Here is a 13,361-nt window from a genome sequence, read left to right on the forward strand (position 1 = left end):
TGATTGCTGAGGAAACACAGGAGCCCATTATTTTTCTGACTCAGTAATCTTAGGCTTCTGTCAAAAATCAAACCTACATCTAAACTTCTTGAAGTAAAATAATTTACACTGCTTACAGGAGTTCTGAAGGTTTCCCTTTTAAAGGAAACACTGCCTGGCCTGGGAGCAGAGATGTCCCTGGTGAGAGCCACTGCCCCAGAGTAGGCATTACTAGACATTAAAAACATATTGCAAAGAACAGTCCCCACAATCCAGCCCTCAAATAAGGCAGGTAACAAAGGAGGAACTGATGAAATTTAATCATGGAAGTTTTAGGGTGTAGAAGAGGTGTGGGGGAAGGGAGAAGAAAATGGAAAAAAAGCAGAGAAATATGAAGAAACTTCCCAAAGATCTCCTAGAGAGCACTGGCAAGGCCAAAAATGAACTCAGGTCTCTTGGGGCCTAACCACAAAATAACTCTCTCCCAACTCGGGTTCCCCAGCCAAAAGCAGGCAGTAAAGAGCAGCAATTAAGGAGAACTCTGAATCAACACTTAGAGCTAATAAGAATCTTTATTACAACAATATGTACACAAGCACAAGGGAGAGAAACTACACTCTCATGAGGTTTAGCATCACCTGATTAAAGCAACTGATTTAAACCAAAATACCTAAGCCTCTTATGGGTCAGTTATCTTTGCTTTACACTGTCTGAGGAGCAAGATGCAATCAGCAACAGCCTCAGACCAGTCTCAGAGGAGGTGCACTCTGCCTTGCAGATACTCAAAGCACCTTAACATTTTCATTATTTTTAATTTTTTTTTGTATTCGAAGAACTGATTTTAATTCCAACACAATTGGGCTCAGCCCTTCCTTCAAGCTGCCTTTTCCTCTCTCCCAGTTCAGAGAAAAGAAATTATGAATGTCATGTTTTTCCTTCTGCCTAAGGAAGTGAAGGTGTTTCTTACTGAACTGCTCTCATTTAGTCAGTGTTAACACCTGCTTTATGAAAGGGCTATTTAAAAAGAAAAGGATAAAGGGAAGGATCTATTTGTGACTTTGACCTGGTCAACTACCACTGAGCAGTGCCTTGAACAGCAACACACCATATCTGACTGCTTGGGAGACCCTCCAGCCCCAGAAATACAGAACCCTGGGAGAGGCTCAGAGAAGGGCAACAAAAATCAAACCATGGAAGAGCCTCAGTAAAAGAAACAAGTTAGACTCAGCCTTCTCGCTGCAGGGAAAGGTGTAGATATTATATAATATACAGGACTATAAAATCATCAGTGGAAGGCAGAACAATCACCTTTTTTTTTTTAACTACAAAATTAAAAGGCATCAGCTAAAACCACCTGTACTTCTTCCCCCAGTGGTGCCTCAGGCTATGGAAATCCCTGATACTGAATGCTATGGAAGCTACAAACAAGAGTTCCAAGTGCAACTGGACCAATTTACAGAAGAAAAAATCAATAAATACTATACCAAAAATGTCTGTTTTCATGCAGGAAGTCCTGAAACTGGTGGAAGCTGAAGGAGCACATGAGACAAATATCACAATGTGCTTTACCTGTAATCGAATCCTTCCCAATTTACAGCAATTGGTCATTAGTAGGGATAAGATGATGGACTATGTGGGTGTTTGACTTGCACAGTAAGGCTGTTACTGTGGGTTTTGGTGCACAAATGAAATGAAAAAATCAAATATTTGAAGAAATTCAAGAAGGCTTTAGACCACACAAACCAAAAGCAATATTGGTACCTGTATCAATGATGGCAGTGGACAGATCAAGGGAGGTTCAAGCTATGGATTATTATTCCTTACATCAGAAAACAGGTATTTACATGGGTAATTAACAATTTTCCACTAAGTACTATTCCTATCACAAGAAAAAAATGTGCGGATTTTTTGTCTGCTCTTTAGAACAATCAAACAACCAAAAGAATTATTAAATGACTGCTTTACCCATCTGCTGTACTTGAGTGGTCCTGTGAACCCCATTGCTTCTATTATCCTTGTGAAAGCACCCACTTTCTCTTCAGATGGATGCAAGGAATCTTTTGCAGAAAGATGCTGTAAAATTGAAATAGCACATATTTCAGTCTCAGCAATTAAATCTGAAAAATCATTTTAGTTAGAAAAGACACAGATTTAATAGGGAATTTTAGGTTTTTTGTTCACTGCCTTTTTTCAACAAAACAAACACATATTTAGGTCTTCTCTGAAAATATTACCTTGGTTTTCCTATGTGACATTTTTCTCTTTATGAATGCAAACACTGCAAACCACTGTGATAAAACCATCCCACTGGCAGCTTACATTCAAATAGTTTGTAGAGAAGCCTGCTTTCCAAAATATGGCTCCTATCCTAGACTCCCATATTCTTTCTAGGTCCATGTTTTTAATTGGGTTTAAGTTTTTTGCACAAAAAACAAGCAAACAAATCACAGAGAGAGAGTAAATAAAGCGAACCTTTTACATTCCCTCTCTTCCTCTCACAGGCATATCACATCCTAGAGTAATTACACGTTATAGAAACCATCAGCTCCATTTTAAAACCAGTGAAGCTACACAGACCCACTGCTCTCACCAAAAAGCTCCCTCAGATTGTTATTCCCCTTCAGCTAAACAGTGTGGTACTTGCAGAAAACCTAGATCAGGAAAGCATTTATTCCCCGAGGACTTGCAGTGCTTGCAAACATGAAGATAAATATTCTCTTCCAGACCAATTCTACACCTTAAACACCCCTGGGCTGATGCTGTGGCTTAATCCCAGGGGCAACTGGGGATGGGGGAGAGAACTGTGAGGGTAAAAGTAGAAAACTCGTGGGTTGAGGTAAATGCAGTTTAATTAGTTAATCAGAAGCCACACACACAAGCAAAGCAGCACAAGGAATTCATTCCCCCCTTCCCATGGGAGGCAGGTTCAGCCATCCCCAGGACAGCCAGGCTCCTGGGGAGCCAGGCTCCAGCCAGTCACAGTAATGGGGCCTTGGGAAGGCAAACACCATCACTCCAAACATCTCCCCTTCCTCCTCCTCCCCACAGCTCTGTGTGTGAGAATGATGCCACACGGTCTGGAACGTCCCTGGGGTCAGATGGGATCCTTGTGCACCCCCAGCTATTCCCTTGGTGGGGTGAGGAGCAGAAAAGGCCTCAGCTCTGTGCCAGCCCTGCTCAGCAGGAACTAAAACATCCCTGTTATCAGGACTGTTTCCAGCACACATCCAAACCAGAGCCCATACCAGCTACTGGGAAGAAAATTAACACTACCCCAACCCAAATGAGCACAACTGGTAAGAAAACTCCCTGGCATTCTGCCTCTGAGCACCCTGGCAGCAGCAATCAGCCATCAGGAATTACCACTGGTACTCCAGCAAATGATTTCCATGAATTAACTCTGCAGTACAGACCTTTAGCTATCAACAAATTACTCTATTTTTAACCCATTTTTTGCACGTGAATCTCCTACATACACTCGAGGAAACACAGCTGAGAGCCATTACAATCTGAGAAAGTTCCCTGACCAAAGAAATATTAAACTGTTTTAAGCTGCTGGCATTTTACCCTAAACATTTCCTTCTAACACATCAACATACTAAGAAAAGGATTTTCTTAGCAAGGAGGCAATTTAGCATCACCAGGGCTGCCACACGTGGCCAGAACAATGAGACCAGGCTGCCAACTCCAACAAGGAGCAGGAGCAGCTCCTTGGAGAAGACACGAAAGCAGAGAAACAGCACACCCCCCCCAAGCTTCCTGGGGTGTACCTGTCCAGCTTCTGACAGACATTCCCGCACTAGAAAATGTATCTGGTCATTTCTGGCAGCTCCAATTGGATGCACCTTCAGTACCCCAGTGTTTGAAACTGTTTAACCTCCATAACACCAAGGTGTGGTACGCTGAGGTTTCAGGGTTTAACCATGTAAAAACTGTGCCTGTTTTAAATCCAGCCTTGTCATTTGGACTAGTGATCTTTAAAGGTCCCTTCCAACCCAAACTATTCTATGACTGATTTCCCTGGATGCTCCCAATTTTCCTATAAGAACCTGCAAACAACCATTTTCTATTCCACTTTTCAGTCTTTTATAACTTTTATAGGCCAGTATCATACACATGCCCATCCCTCTAATTTAGAAGGGTCCTAAAATAGCCTATTCTCATACAGAAAGCTTTTCCCATTGCTGATCATTCTCTATAGCCTTCCTAGCACTAGTATAATGATTTTTGAAAATGCATGAATGATACATAAATGCATATTAAAATATAGACCCATATCCTGCACAAGTTGCTATACTTAATTAAAAACTAACTGTAAAGGTGACAAAAACTGTAGCTTTGAGACCTAATGCATCCCTGATTATAACCCACAGACAGGCCTGAGCATTTGAGATAAAACACTTCGCCCCTGTGTATTGCCCACTGATAAAGGCTCAAACCCCACCACGTCCAGTATCCAGGGAAACAGGGAGAAACACACTCAGCACCACTTCAGCATCTGTCAGTCACCCTGTCAGACAGTGTCACACTGCCCAGGACCTCCTGGGATACTCAGATCCTTCTCTGATTGTCAAAACTGTTCACCGTGCCCCCTCTCACTATCCAGAACAAAAGTGTCTGCAAAGGCTCATCCCAGCCCCTGCCACATGTGATGGACCCCCTGAGTCTACTGGCAGTATGTGAATATTTAAACCAATTTTCAGCACCTCCTCTTCAAGAATATCCCATGCAATACTCTCCTCTACACTACAAATGACTCCTAACCTTCCATTGTAACTCCATAATCCCCCCCAGCCAGGCAATGATAGGAATTGCTCAGAGCAGAACCTGTGTCCAATAACCACTGCCACACCAAACTCACTAAATCAACCTTCATCTCCTCCACAGGAATTACAATCACACTGAACCTCTAGAGAATCCAGGCAGAACTTCACCACAGGCCTCTTATGTACACGTGCATTATGAAGCCTCCCTCAGCACAGGTCTTTCACTGCACAGAGGAAGTTAAAAACCAAAATTATCTCAATTCAACTGCTGTTATCTCGTCTGGCCAGCAAGCAGGTTTTTCCTAAGAAATGCCATGATTCTTGCTTCATTCCTCTGCAAGTCAGCCTGGACTAGCTCAGGAGATGGAGAGGGGATTTAAGCAGGGAGTGCTTGGTTCAGCCAAGTGCAACTAAACAGTCCTATAACATCTATAAAATCAGAGCTAGGAATCATCAGGGCAAGGAGGGGGAAGCAAGTGAGTGGCTCAGTGGTGCTTAGTTGCCAGCTGGGCTTAAACCATGACACACAGAGAGAAAACTTCAAAAATATGTTGTATAACTCACTAAAAACAAGCTCATCAAAACACTGCAAGGGAGATAAGCCCACCTCAGGCTGCCTTTCCTGCTCAATGCAGTGCTTAAAGCAAACAATCTTCTTAATTTTGACACCAAATATAAACTGAAACATCTGGGGCTCACCATCAATTCCAAACCACTTTCCCACCAGGAGTGCACAGTCAAGTTCACATTTCAAAGATGAGTAAGTACTTCTCTATTCAAAATAATGAAGTTGCTGTCCAAAAACCCACCTCAGACCTACTCTGCTGTAAACTGCTTCCTCTCTGGTCATAAATCCTGCCTGGCTTCTTACACCAAGGCTATTTTAACCAGTTTCCCAATTCATCTTTCAACCCTTGGACCCCTCCCCTAGTCCTTTCCAATACATCAAAAGCAAGTCTGGAGTCCTGCCTTGAAGATCTTCATGCCACTCCTGGTTTGTTGGATCTGCTGTCTGGTCATCCACTGCTCTCCCAGATCTGCTCTGCAAATGCTGCTTGTGTGGGTGTCAGAGAGCAGTGCAGGCAGGAACAGGGACTGGGGGATGCACCATGTCTGGGAGCCTGGATTACACCTTTAGCTCTGGCCACGATAAATTGTGCAACCCCTTTTGACATGCCTCAGTCTCCCTCTCCAAGATGTTTGGTTTGTCTCACTACCTGAAAAACACTGAAAAATAGACTAAAGATAGGAAAACCTCTAGTTAAGAACTAAATGTAAAGAGAAGCCAGGGCTTCTTTTCTTGCACACATTTCCTTGTTTTCCTTCATTTCTTCTATCACGTCAAAATAACTAATTCTAAATCCTTCTTAGCATGTACCTCTAACTCTACACCAGCAAAATACACTACTAGGTAGATAGCAAACTGGGATTGCTGCTTTCATGGAAGTTTTACCCATCAATCCCTAACTTTCTTCTTTCTTCTGTCCTATCATTTCTCAGGCATGCATTCCATTTTGCCATTTTCTTCACACTGGTTTAACAAGAGCCAAATCAGGATAATTATTAGTTGAGATAATTTAAGTGGTAAACTAATCTTATGGAGTTGAATCAACTCCAGAAAACTTCTATTCCAAGACAAAATACAATAAATGTACAAGATACATAGACCACAGATTAACAAAATAGTACAGGTGAACAGTAAATAAATTATTAGACAATAATTAGCTGTTAGTAGATTGCATGACAATTTTCAGCGTTTAGCAGATACCAAAACTGTCATCACACTTTATTCCCAAGCTAAAGAATCAGAAAGCATCCTGTCACTTCTAATATGTACAGAAGGAATATCTGCTCTCCACACCAGTAACTATTCCCCTTGACTTAGTTTCTTTCCTCACTGGAAGGAAGCCCTCAGGATTATCACTGGAACCTTCATCCTTATAACCCAGCTGTAACTGCACCTTCCTATGCCAGCCCCTCATTTTCTGGAAAGGAACAGAATTCCTTCTCAAATGACTGGACCCATTGTTCTCACCACACTAAAACATCTTAGAGAAAAGCTGAGTCCTCTCCTACATGTTCTGAGCAGTGTTTTGCCTCCTGGCCCTGTATAATCCCCAGCACATGTGCCCTCCAACAATAAAAACATCCAGCTCTTCTCACCTTATTTGTATTGTAAAAGGATCTGTTTTGCTGCGTGGTGGCTCCATTGGCTTGAATCAATCCTCGACAGAACCTGGACAGTCGGAAGGGGCCAGCCTTGTGTCTCTGGTAAAAATGATACAAGAAAAGAAAAGGAAAAAATTAAGAGATCGTTGACGTCACTTTACACCAATCACCCTTAGTTTGCTAATTAGTTTTGGCTAATCCTGAAAAACTTTATATCAAAAAACCCACAAATTTATTATCATAACTGTTACAAACAAAATAGCTGTCCATGCTTGATGCTCCACACCATTCATTTTCCAGTGTCCCACAAGTGTACTGATGGAATGGACTGGCAGAACACTCCACTCAAAACCCACAGGCTGTCTGCTTTCACTTGCTTACACTACTTTTAATTATGGTTTTGTCTTTTAATGAAGAATACTTCTTTTTCCTGACCTTGCAGACAAACAGACTTTACGATATTTTTGTCTACAACTTAATAGCCCATTCAAATGTCTTTGTGGAAGGACTTGAGAAAACACAATTTACAGGGTAAAAGCTACCACTACAACCACTATAACTTCAGAGCACATGACTTGTATCACAGAGCTACTGCACAACAGAGCAAACTCAAGCAGGAGTGAGCAGGCTCCCCAGGAAAGAAGCTGCACCCTGAACAAAACACCCCTCCCAGCCTCCCAGCACCCCCAGCTTAGCAGTGCCTTGTTTATAAATTAACTCAAACTAAATATGCTGTTCAGAGCAGTCACCTCCAGACAGGTATTGAATGTACTGGTGGCTCAGACTGAGCCCAACTTCATCAATAACTTCACAACTGCTCATTTCTCTCTCTCCTCCAAGCACCGTATGTTACTTGCTATAACATCACTTGCACTACTGTGCTTTAATAGTAGAGCTGTGTCACAAAATCACCAGCAATTTTCCTAGAACTGGAAGGTCTTCTCTGAGAAAAGACACTCAAGCCAAAGAGCTTACAGGGAATTTCTAATTCTGAATGTCATGGCTCTACAGCACGAGCTGTGATATAAAGGAAGATGAAGAAGAGGCTTAACCCCCTCGTGTTTTATTGAATGCAGGAAGGAAACACCAAGAGACAGACTCTGATTCTGTTCTGAGAGCCGGCATCTCTCCATTTTCTACACCTTTTTCACCCCTTTCTCAGGAACTGCTACCACATGATGCTCCAGCTGATTTACTCTGGACAGACACGCCCTGGCACTGTGCCTGCTGTCACACAGCTGGAAGCCTAACTGCAGAGCTTCCACTTGGACAACACTAAATATTGTGCTCAGCAAGGTAAACATCCACCAGTACTAGGAAGTCCAAGGCCACTGTCCAGTGGAGACATTCTATAAAGTAAAGTGTTCTGGAAAATAAGGTGCTGGAAATTATGGCCAATTGTGACTGGATTGTAAAAGCTGCTTTGGAAAAATGACACCTACATTTGGACTTCTGCACTTAATCTCCTCAAGACAGATCACTTAGATCTATTAAATAATTAAATAACTTAGATCTATTAAAAGACACAGCTGGAATGAAGACCTGTAACAAAGAGTGGGAGCTCACCCTTTTTGCAGCAGAGAGCTCTAGAGCTGCCTTGATATTTCAGCAATACACAGCAAAGACTTTTAGAAGACTCTTTATTGAAAAAACATGACTTTTTCTTAGCAATTTAAGCTCATTCCATTTTTGTTTACACAGTTTAACATGCTCTGATATCACACCTGGAAAATGCTGCAGAGCATCCGTCTGCACTGGCCCGGGACTGCGGCGGTCTGGAGCAATCCACTGCATCCTGTTATCCACTGAGTTACTCCAGTCTGGCAGCTCTGCAACAGGGACAGGAGCAATGAAGAAAAGGACCCAAATATGCAGAAACAGTTTAACTGCCCTTCTGCTTCCACAAGTTTTATTCATTCATACAACAAGAACAACAAGGAGCTGTGTCAGGGCAGGGTCAGGTTGGATCTCAGGGAAAGGTTCTTCCCCCAGAGGGTGGTTGGCACTGACCAGGCTCCCCAGGGCAGTGGGCACGGCCCCAAGGCTGCCAGAGCTCCAGGAGGGTTTGGACAACGCTCTGAGGGACAGGGTGGGATTGTTGGGGTGTCTGTGCAGGGCCAGAGTTGAACTCAATGATCCTTGTGGGTCCCTTCCAGCTCAGGATACTCTAACAATCCTTAGATTCAACTCCCAACTTATGCTTGACAGGAGTATAAATTTTGATTATAAAAATATTTTGCCTTCCAGTACAAGTATCCAACCCAAGTCTGATGGCAGAAACAGATGAGTGGAAGGAAATGGTGGGCTGTCTACATCACAAAACCACACCACAATTTTTCAGTCTATACAATAAATTCAAATGCTCAAGAAGCATTCTTCAGCTGACAGAGTGAGCTCCAAAAAGCCCCCATCCAACTCACAGCTTTTATGCATCTTTGTCTTACTTTACTCAGGCATGGCTAAGAATTTTAGTATTTCAAAAGCACATATTGTCCCAATAAATTTCAGTGAAGATAATTATTTTCTCTTATGAAAATGCCAGTAATATGGAAAAGAATTGGAATTTTCTTTGCCTGCACTTTCTTTGCATCTTTCATTTTCTGCAATATTCAAGTTAGTACAATATTTGCCTCCTTCATACACGCACTACACTAATACTGGAAGTAATGTATATATTATTAGAAGGGATTGCCTTTATCTAATAAAAACAGCTTCATTTCCAATTGTAGCAAGATGACTCAATTTCTGCTTTTTCAATGTAACATCACTGCTCAGCAAGTGAGATTTTGAAAACAATATATTTCTATCCAAAAAAACCATTTCAGTTCAGTACCACAAAGTACTTCTTGAGGTAACCCTGTGCCCTGACATAAACAGATTAACAAAGACTTCAGTGAGAAAGAAGTCACCATTTTTTATAATCAATTATTACAAGATTCCAAGGATCTGACAGAACTTTTTTGAGACTTTTTCTCTGTAATAAGAAGGAAAACATGCCCAGGCTGGGATATGGCTTAGAGCTTGAACATACTGTGGTTTATAGCTGTTGAAAAGCACAACTGCAACAAAACTGGACAAAGACATACGAAAACATAAAATAAGCATATGCACACTGAAAAGCTGAGATGTGATAAACAATCCAGTAACAAAGAAAACAGACACCAGCAGAAAGCAGGGAACACGAGGAGATAAAGAATTTTGTCTAAGGCAGCATCACCGTTTGCAGAACACAACCCTCTTTTCAAATTACAAGTGATACTTTGGCTTGGCTGAGAAAAAAAGGAGCAAGCCTAAACTGAACAGGATTACTCAGGAACAGCCTGCAGACAGCTGCCTTGTCAAGACGGTGGTGGAAGAATATCACTGTATGGTCTTCTAAATGCTCTTGGCAATCATTAGGAAAGTCTTAGGTAGCAGACAAGCTATTTATCAAGATCCCTTGGGTAAAAACCAGCTTTATCCTAATGGCAGTATTAGTGAGTAGAGCTGAAATGCCTGGACGATCATCAGGACGATATCACACACCAGGAGCTCCAAAGAAGGCTTGAAGACAGACAACAAAAGTAATTTTCCTTATTACCAGTAGAAAGAAGAGACAGGGAAAGTTTGAAGATTTACTTTTATACAAGTAGGCAACCACTAAATTCAAACGCAGCAAAAAGTGCTGGGAGGTGCCAGGGATGAGCAGTGCTTGAGCTGAAGCACAGTGCACTTCAGATCACAAAATGCCAAATAACTCCATCTCCTCCCCTCCAATGAGTAATGTCTGCTCGGGCTGAAAAACTGAATCAGCTCACTTTGCCACATGAATGCCAGCAGCAGCTGGGCAAGGAGCTGCCCAGGGACAGGTAAGCCCAGGAGGCAAGTCCTTCCCCATCAGAAGCAGGTTTTCAGTGCTAACCCTGCCCTGGGGGTGCGGCTCCACGGGCAGCTGAACCCATCTGGTGCCTCACTGCTTTCCCACTGCTCTCCCTGCTCCCCTCCTGCCTGGCTTCCCCCTCCCTGTCTTCTGGCCACTGCCTCTTTAATGCTTTAAAACTCCACAAAACTGGTTTTATGTTGACACTGTTCTGCTGCTCCAGAATTTGGATCATAGGGGCCAAGAAAAACGCTGGAGGAAGCAATTGCAGGCAACAGAGCAAGGACAGGAGCATAAAGGACAGGGATGGGAGGAGGAAGCAGGAACTCAAGCTCGCTCCACTTCAGCTGCACTCGGGCAGGTTTGTGCTCGGCTGCTTTCACCTTGAGAGTGGAAAGGACAGGGCTCACTGTGCCGGTGAAAACCACACCCTGAGCACTGAGAACTTGGTGGATTCATTTCACAAGTGGAGATTGCCCTCTGGCCAAAGGCCTTTCCTGTTCCTGGGAAATCTCTCCCCACTTAGCAGCACTGGCCATCCCTGTATTTGTGTGGTGGCATAAGATCAGACCCAGGTACAAAATTCCCTTTTCTAGACTATATACTAGTCTAGAAGAGCTCTGTTGCAGAGACTTTAAAGGCCAATAGAAAGAAAAGTGCACACGAATGCACGGGAAAGAAGAAAAGAGTGGAGTGATTAGAAATCCACTCATTCACAGGAACCCAAACTCTTCCAATTTGAATCACTAGGGTTGGAAAAGCCCATCGAGTCCAACCATCAACCCAGCACTGCCGGGTCCACCACTAACCCGTGTCCCCAAGTGCCACATCTACCTGGCATTTGAGCACTTCCAGGGATGGTGACTCCACCACTGCCCTGGGCTACCTGTGCCAGGGCCTGATCAGTAACACAGGAATGGGAATCTTTACATCATCCTTGGTATCAAACACCTGAAATGAGAAGGGAAACTCGAGGAAGAGAACACACTGAGCCCAGAGGAGCCCCACACTGACAGACACGTGTCTCCAGCTCCAAGCAGGAGCCCAGACACGACAGAATCACAGAGTGAATTAGGTTAGAAGAGAATTCTAGGATGATCAAGTCCAACCGATGACCCAACATCAGACCATGGCACTGAGTGCCATGAATAGTCTTTCCTTAAACGCCTCCAGGAACAGTGACTCCACCGCCCCCCTGGGCAGCCCATCCCAATGTCTAAATAGCTCTTTCTGTGCAGAAATTCCTCCTAGTGTCCAACCTGACCCTCCCCTGGCACAGCTTGAGGCCGTGTCCTCTCGTCCTGTCCCTCGTCCCCTGGGAGCAGAGCCCGACCTCCCCCGGCTCCCCCCTCCTGTCAGGGAGGAGGAGAGGGCGAGGAGGTCCCCTCTGAGCTTCCTTTTCTCCCTCACAGCTCCCTCAGCAGCTCCTGGTGCTCCAGACTCTTCCCCAGCTCCTCTGCCCTTCTCTGGACACGCTCCGGCCCCTCAGCAACCCTTCTGCAAACACAAACTGCGGGGAAAAGCTCGACCCGCTGCTTCGCCAGACACCACCGCGGGGCTGAGGGGAGGGCGGCGGGGGCAGCCCCCGCTGACACCCCTCGGGGTGCGGGGGGACGGCCCCGGCCCCACACGCCGCTCGCCCCCTCCCTCCCTCCCTCCCTCGCTCACCAGGGCCCGCGCCAGCGCCGCCATCAGTCCCCGGCGCCGCTTCCGCCGCCGCCGCCCTCCCCTTCCGCGGGAAGCGCCGGGGGACGGAGGGACGGAGGCGGTGGCGGGAATGGCGGCGATGGCGGGAGGGGGCAGTGCGGGAATGGCGGCGATGGCGGCGATGGGGCAGTGCGGGAATGGCGGCGATGGCGGCGATGGGGCAGTGCGGGAATGGCGGCGATGGCGGCGATGGGGCAGTGCGGGAATGGCGGCGATGGCGGGAGGGGGCGCGCAGAGCAGCGCTACCGCTCAGAAGGGGGTTCGCTCCCCGCTGCGCAACAAGCCGATAATGACACGGTGGAGAGAGTAATTAATGTAACTGCGTCTCCGTGGGAAGGAGAGCGCCGTCCCCCAGTGTTTCGGGTGCGGGTTATGGGGCTGCCCACGGGAGGTGAGTGTTGAGGGAGATTCCCGCTCTGGCCGTTCCCGAGCCTCCCTGGCAGTCACGCTCCCAAAGGCCAGGGACTTTCACTGCTGGCACTGCAGCTCCTTCACCGTGACCTGACAGGTCTCGCTTGGCTCCTCACACACACACACACACACCCCCAGAGCAGGTTTCCCATGGCAGTCTCAGATATCTCATTCCATAAAGCAGTTTATTCATGGCACAGTAACACAGAAACACCTTGAGCTGGTGCCTCTGAGGAGCTCCCCCAACCAAGGAACCCCTGGGTTTTTATACCCTCACTGTCTACCTGTGTAAGTCTCGCTCTTCCTCCCAAGTCTTTGGCTCCTGCTGCCCTGTCTGTGTCCATCCCCCTCGCTGTCATGACCGGTCTTCATCTCCTTTGTTATCCAAAAGGTCAGCAATTCCCAGCTCCTGCTGTATGTCTCAGTTCACAGCTTCTTTGCTCCCACCCAGAGTTCAATCTTCATCCCAA

At 45.3% G+C, this 13,361-nt stretch overlaps 1 protein-coding gene across 2 annotated transcripts in view; it reads right to left on the reverse strand.

Annotated features, from left to right (window-relative positions):
* Positions 1-12,496, reverse strand: part of LOC108508015 (ubiquinol-cytochrome-c reductase complex assembly factor 1) — a 48,799-nt gene extending 36,303 nt beyond the window's left edge. For both annotated transcript variants that reach the window (XM_017836492.1, XM_017836491.1), the window contains exons 1-4: positions 12,442-12,496; positions 8,639-8,743; positions 6,909-7,013; positions 1,945-2,052 (exon numbers count right to left, since the gene is read on the reverse strand). In XM_017836492.1, coding sequence (XP_017691981.1) covers positions 1,945-2,052; positions 6,909-7,013; positions 8,639-8,743; positions 12,442-12,465 — 342 coding nt within the window. In that variant the 5' untranslated portion in view covers positions 12,466-12,496. The remainder of the gene's footprint in view (positions 1-1,944; positions 2,053-6,908; positions 7,014-8,638; positions 8,744-12,441) is intronic.
* Positions 12,497-13,361: the final 865 nt, after the last annotated feature.

This window comes from Lepidothrix coronata, unplaced genomic scaffold, assembly GCF_001604755.1.
Source record: "Lepidothrix coronata isolate B3197 unplaced genomic scaffold, Lepidothrix_coronata-1.0 Scaffold278, whole genome shotgun sequence".
In the NCBI taxonomy this organism is placed as follows: Eukaryota; Metazoa; Chordata; class Aves; order Passeriformes; family Pipridae; genus Lepidothrix; species Lepidothrix coronata.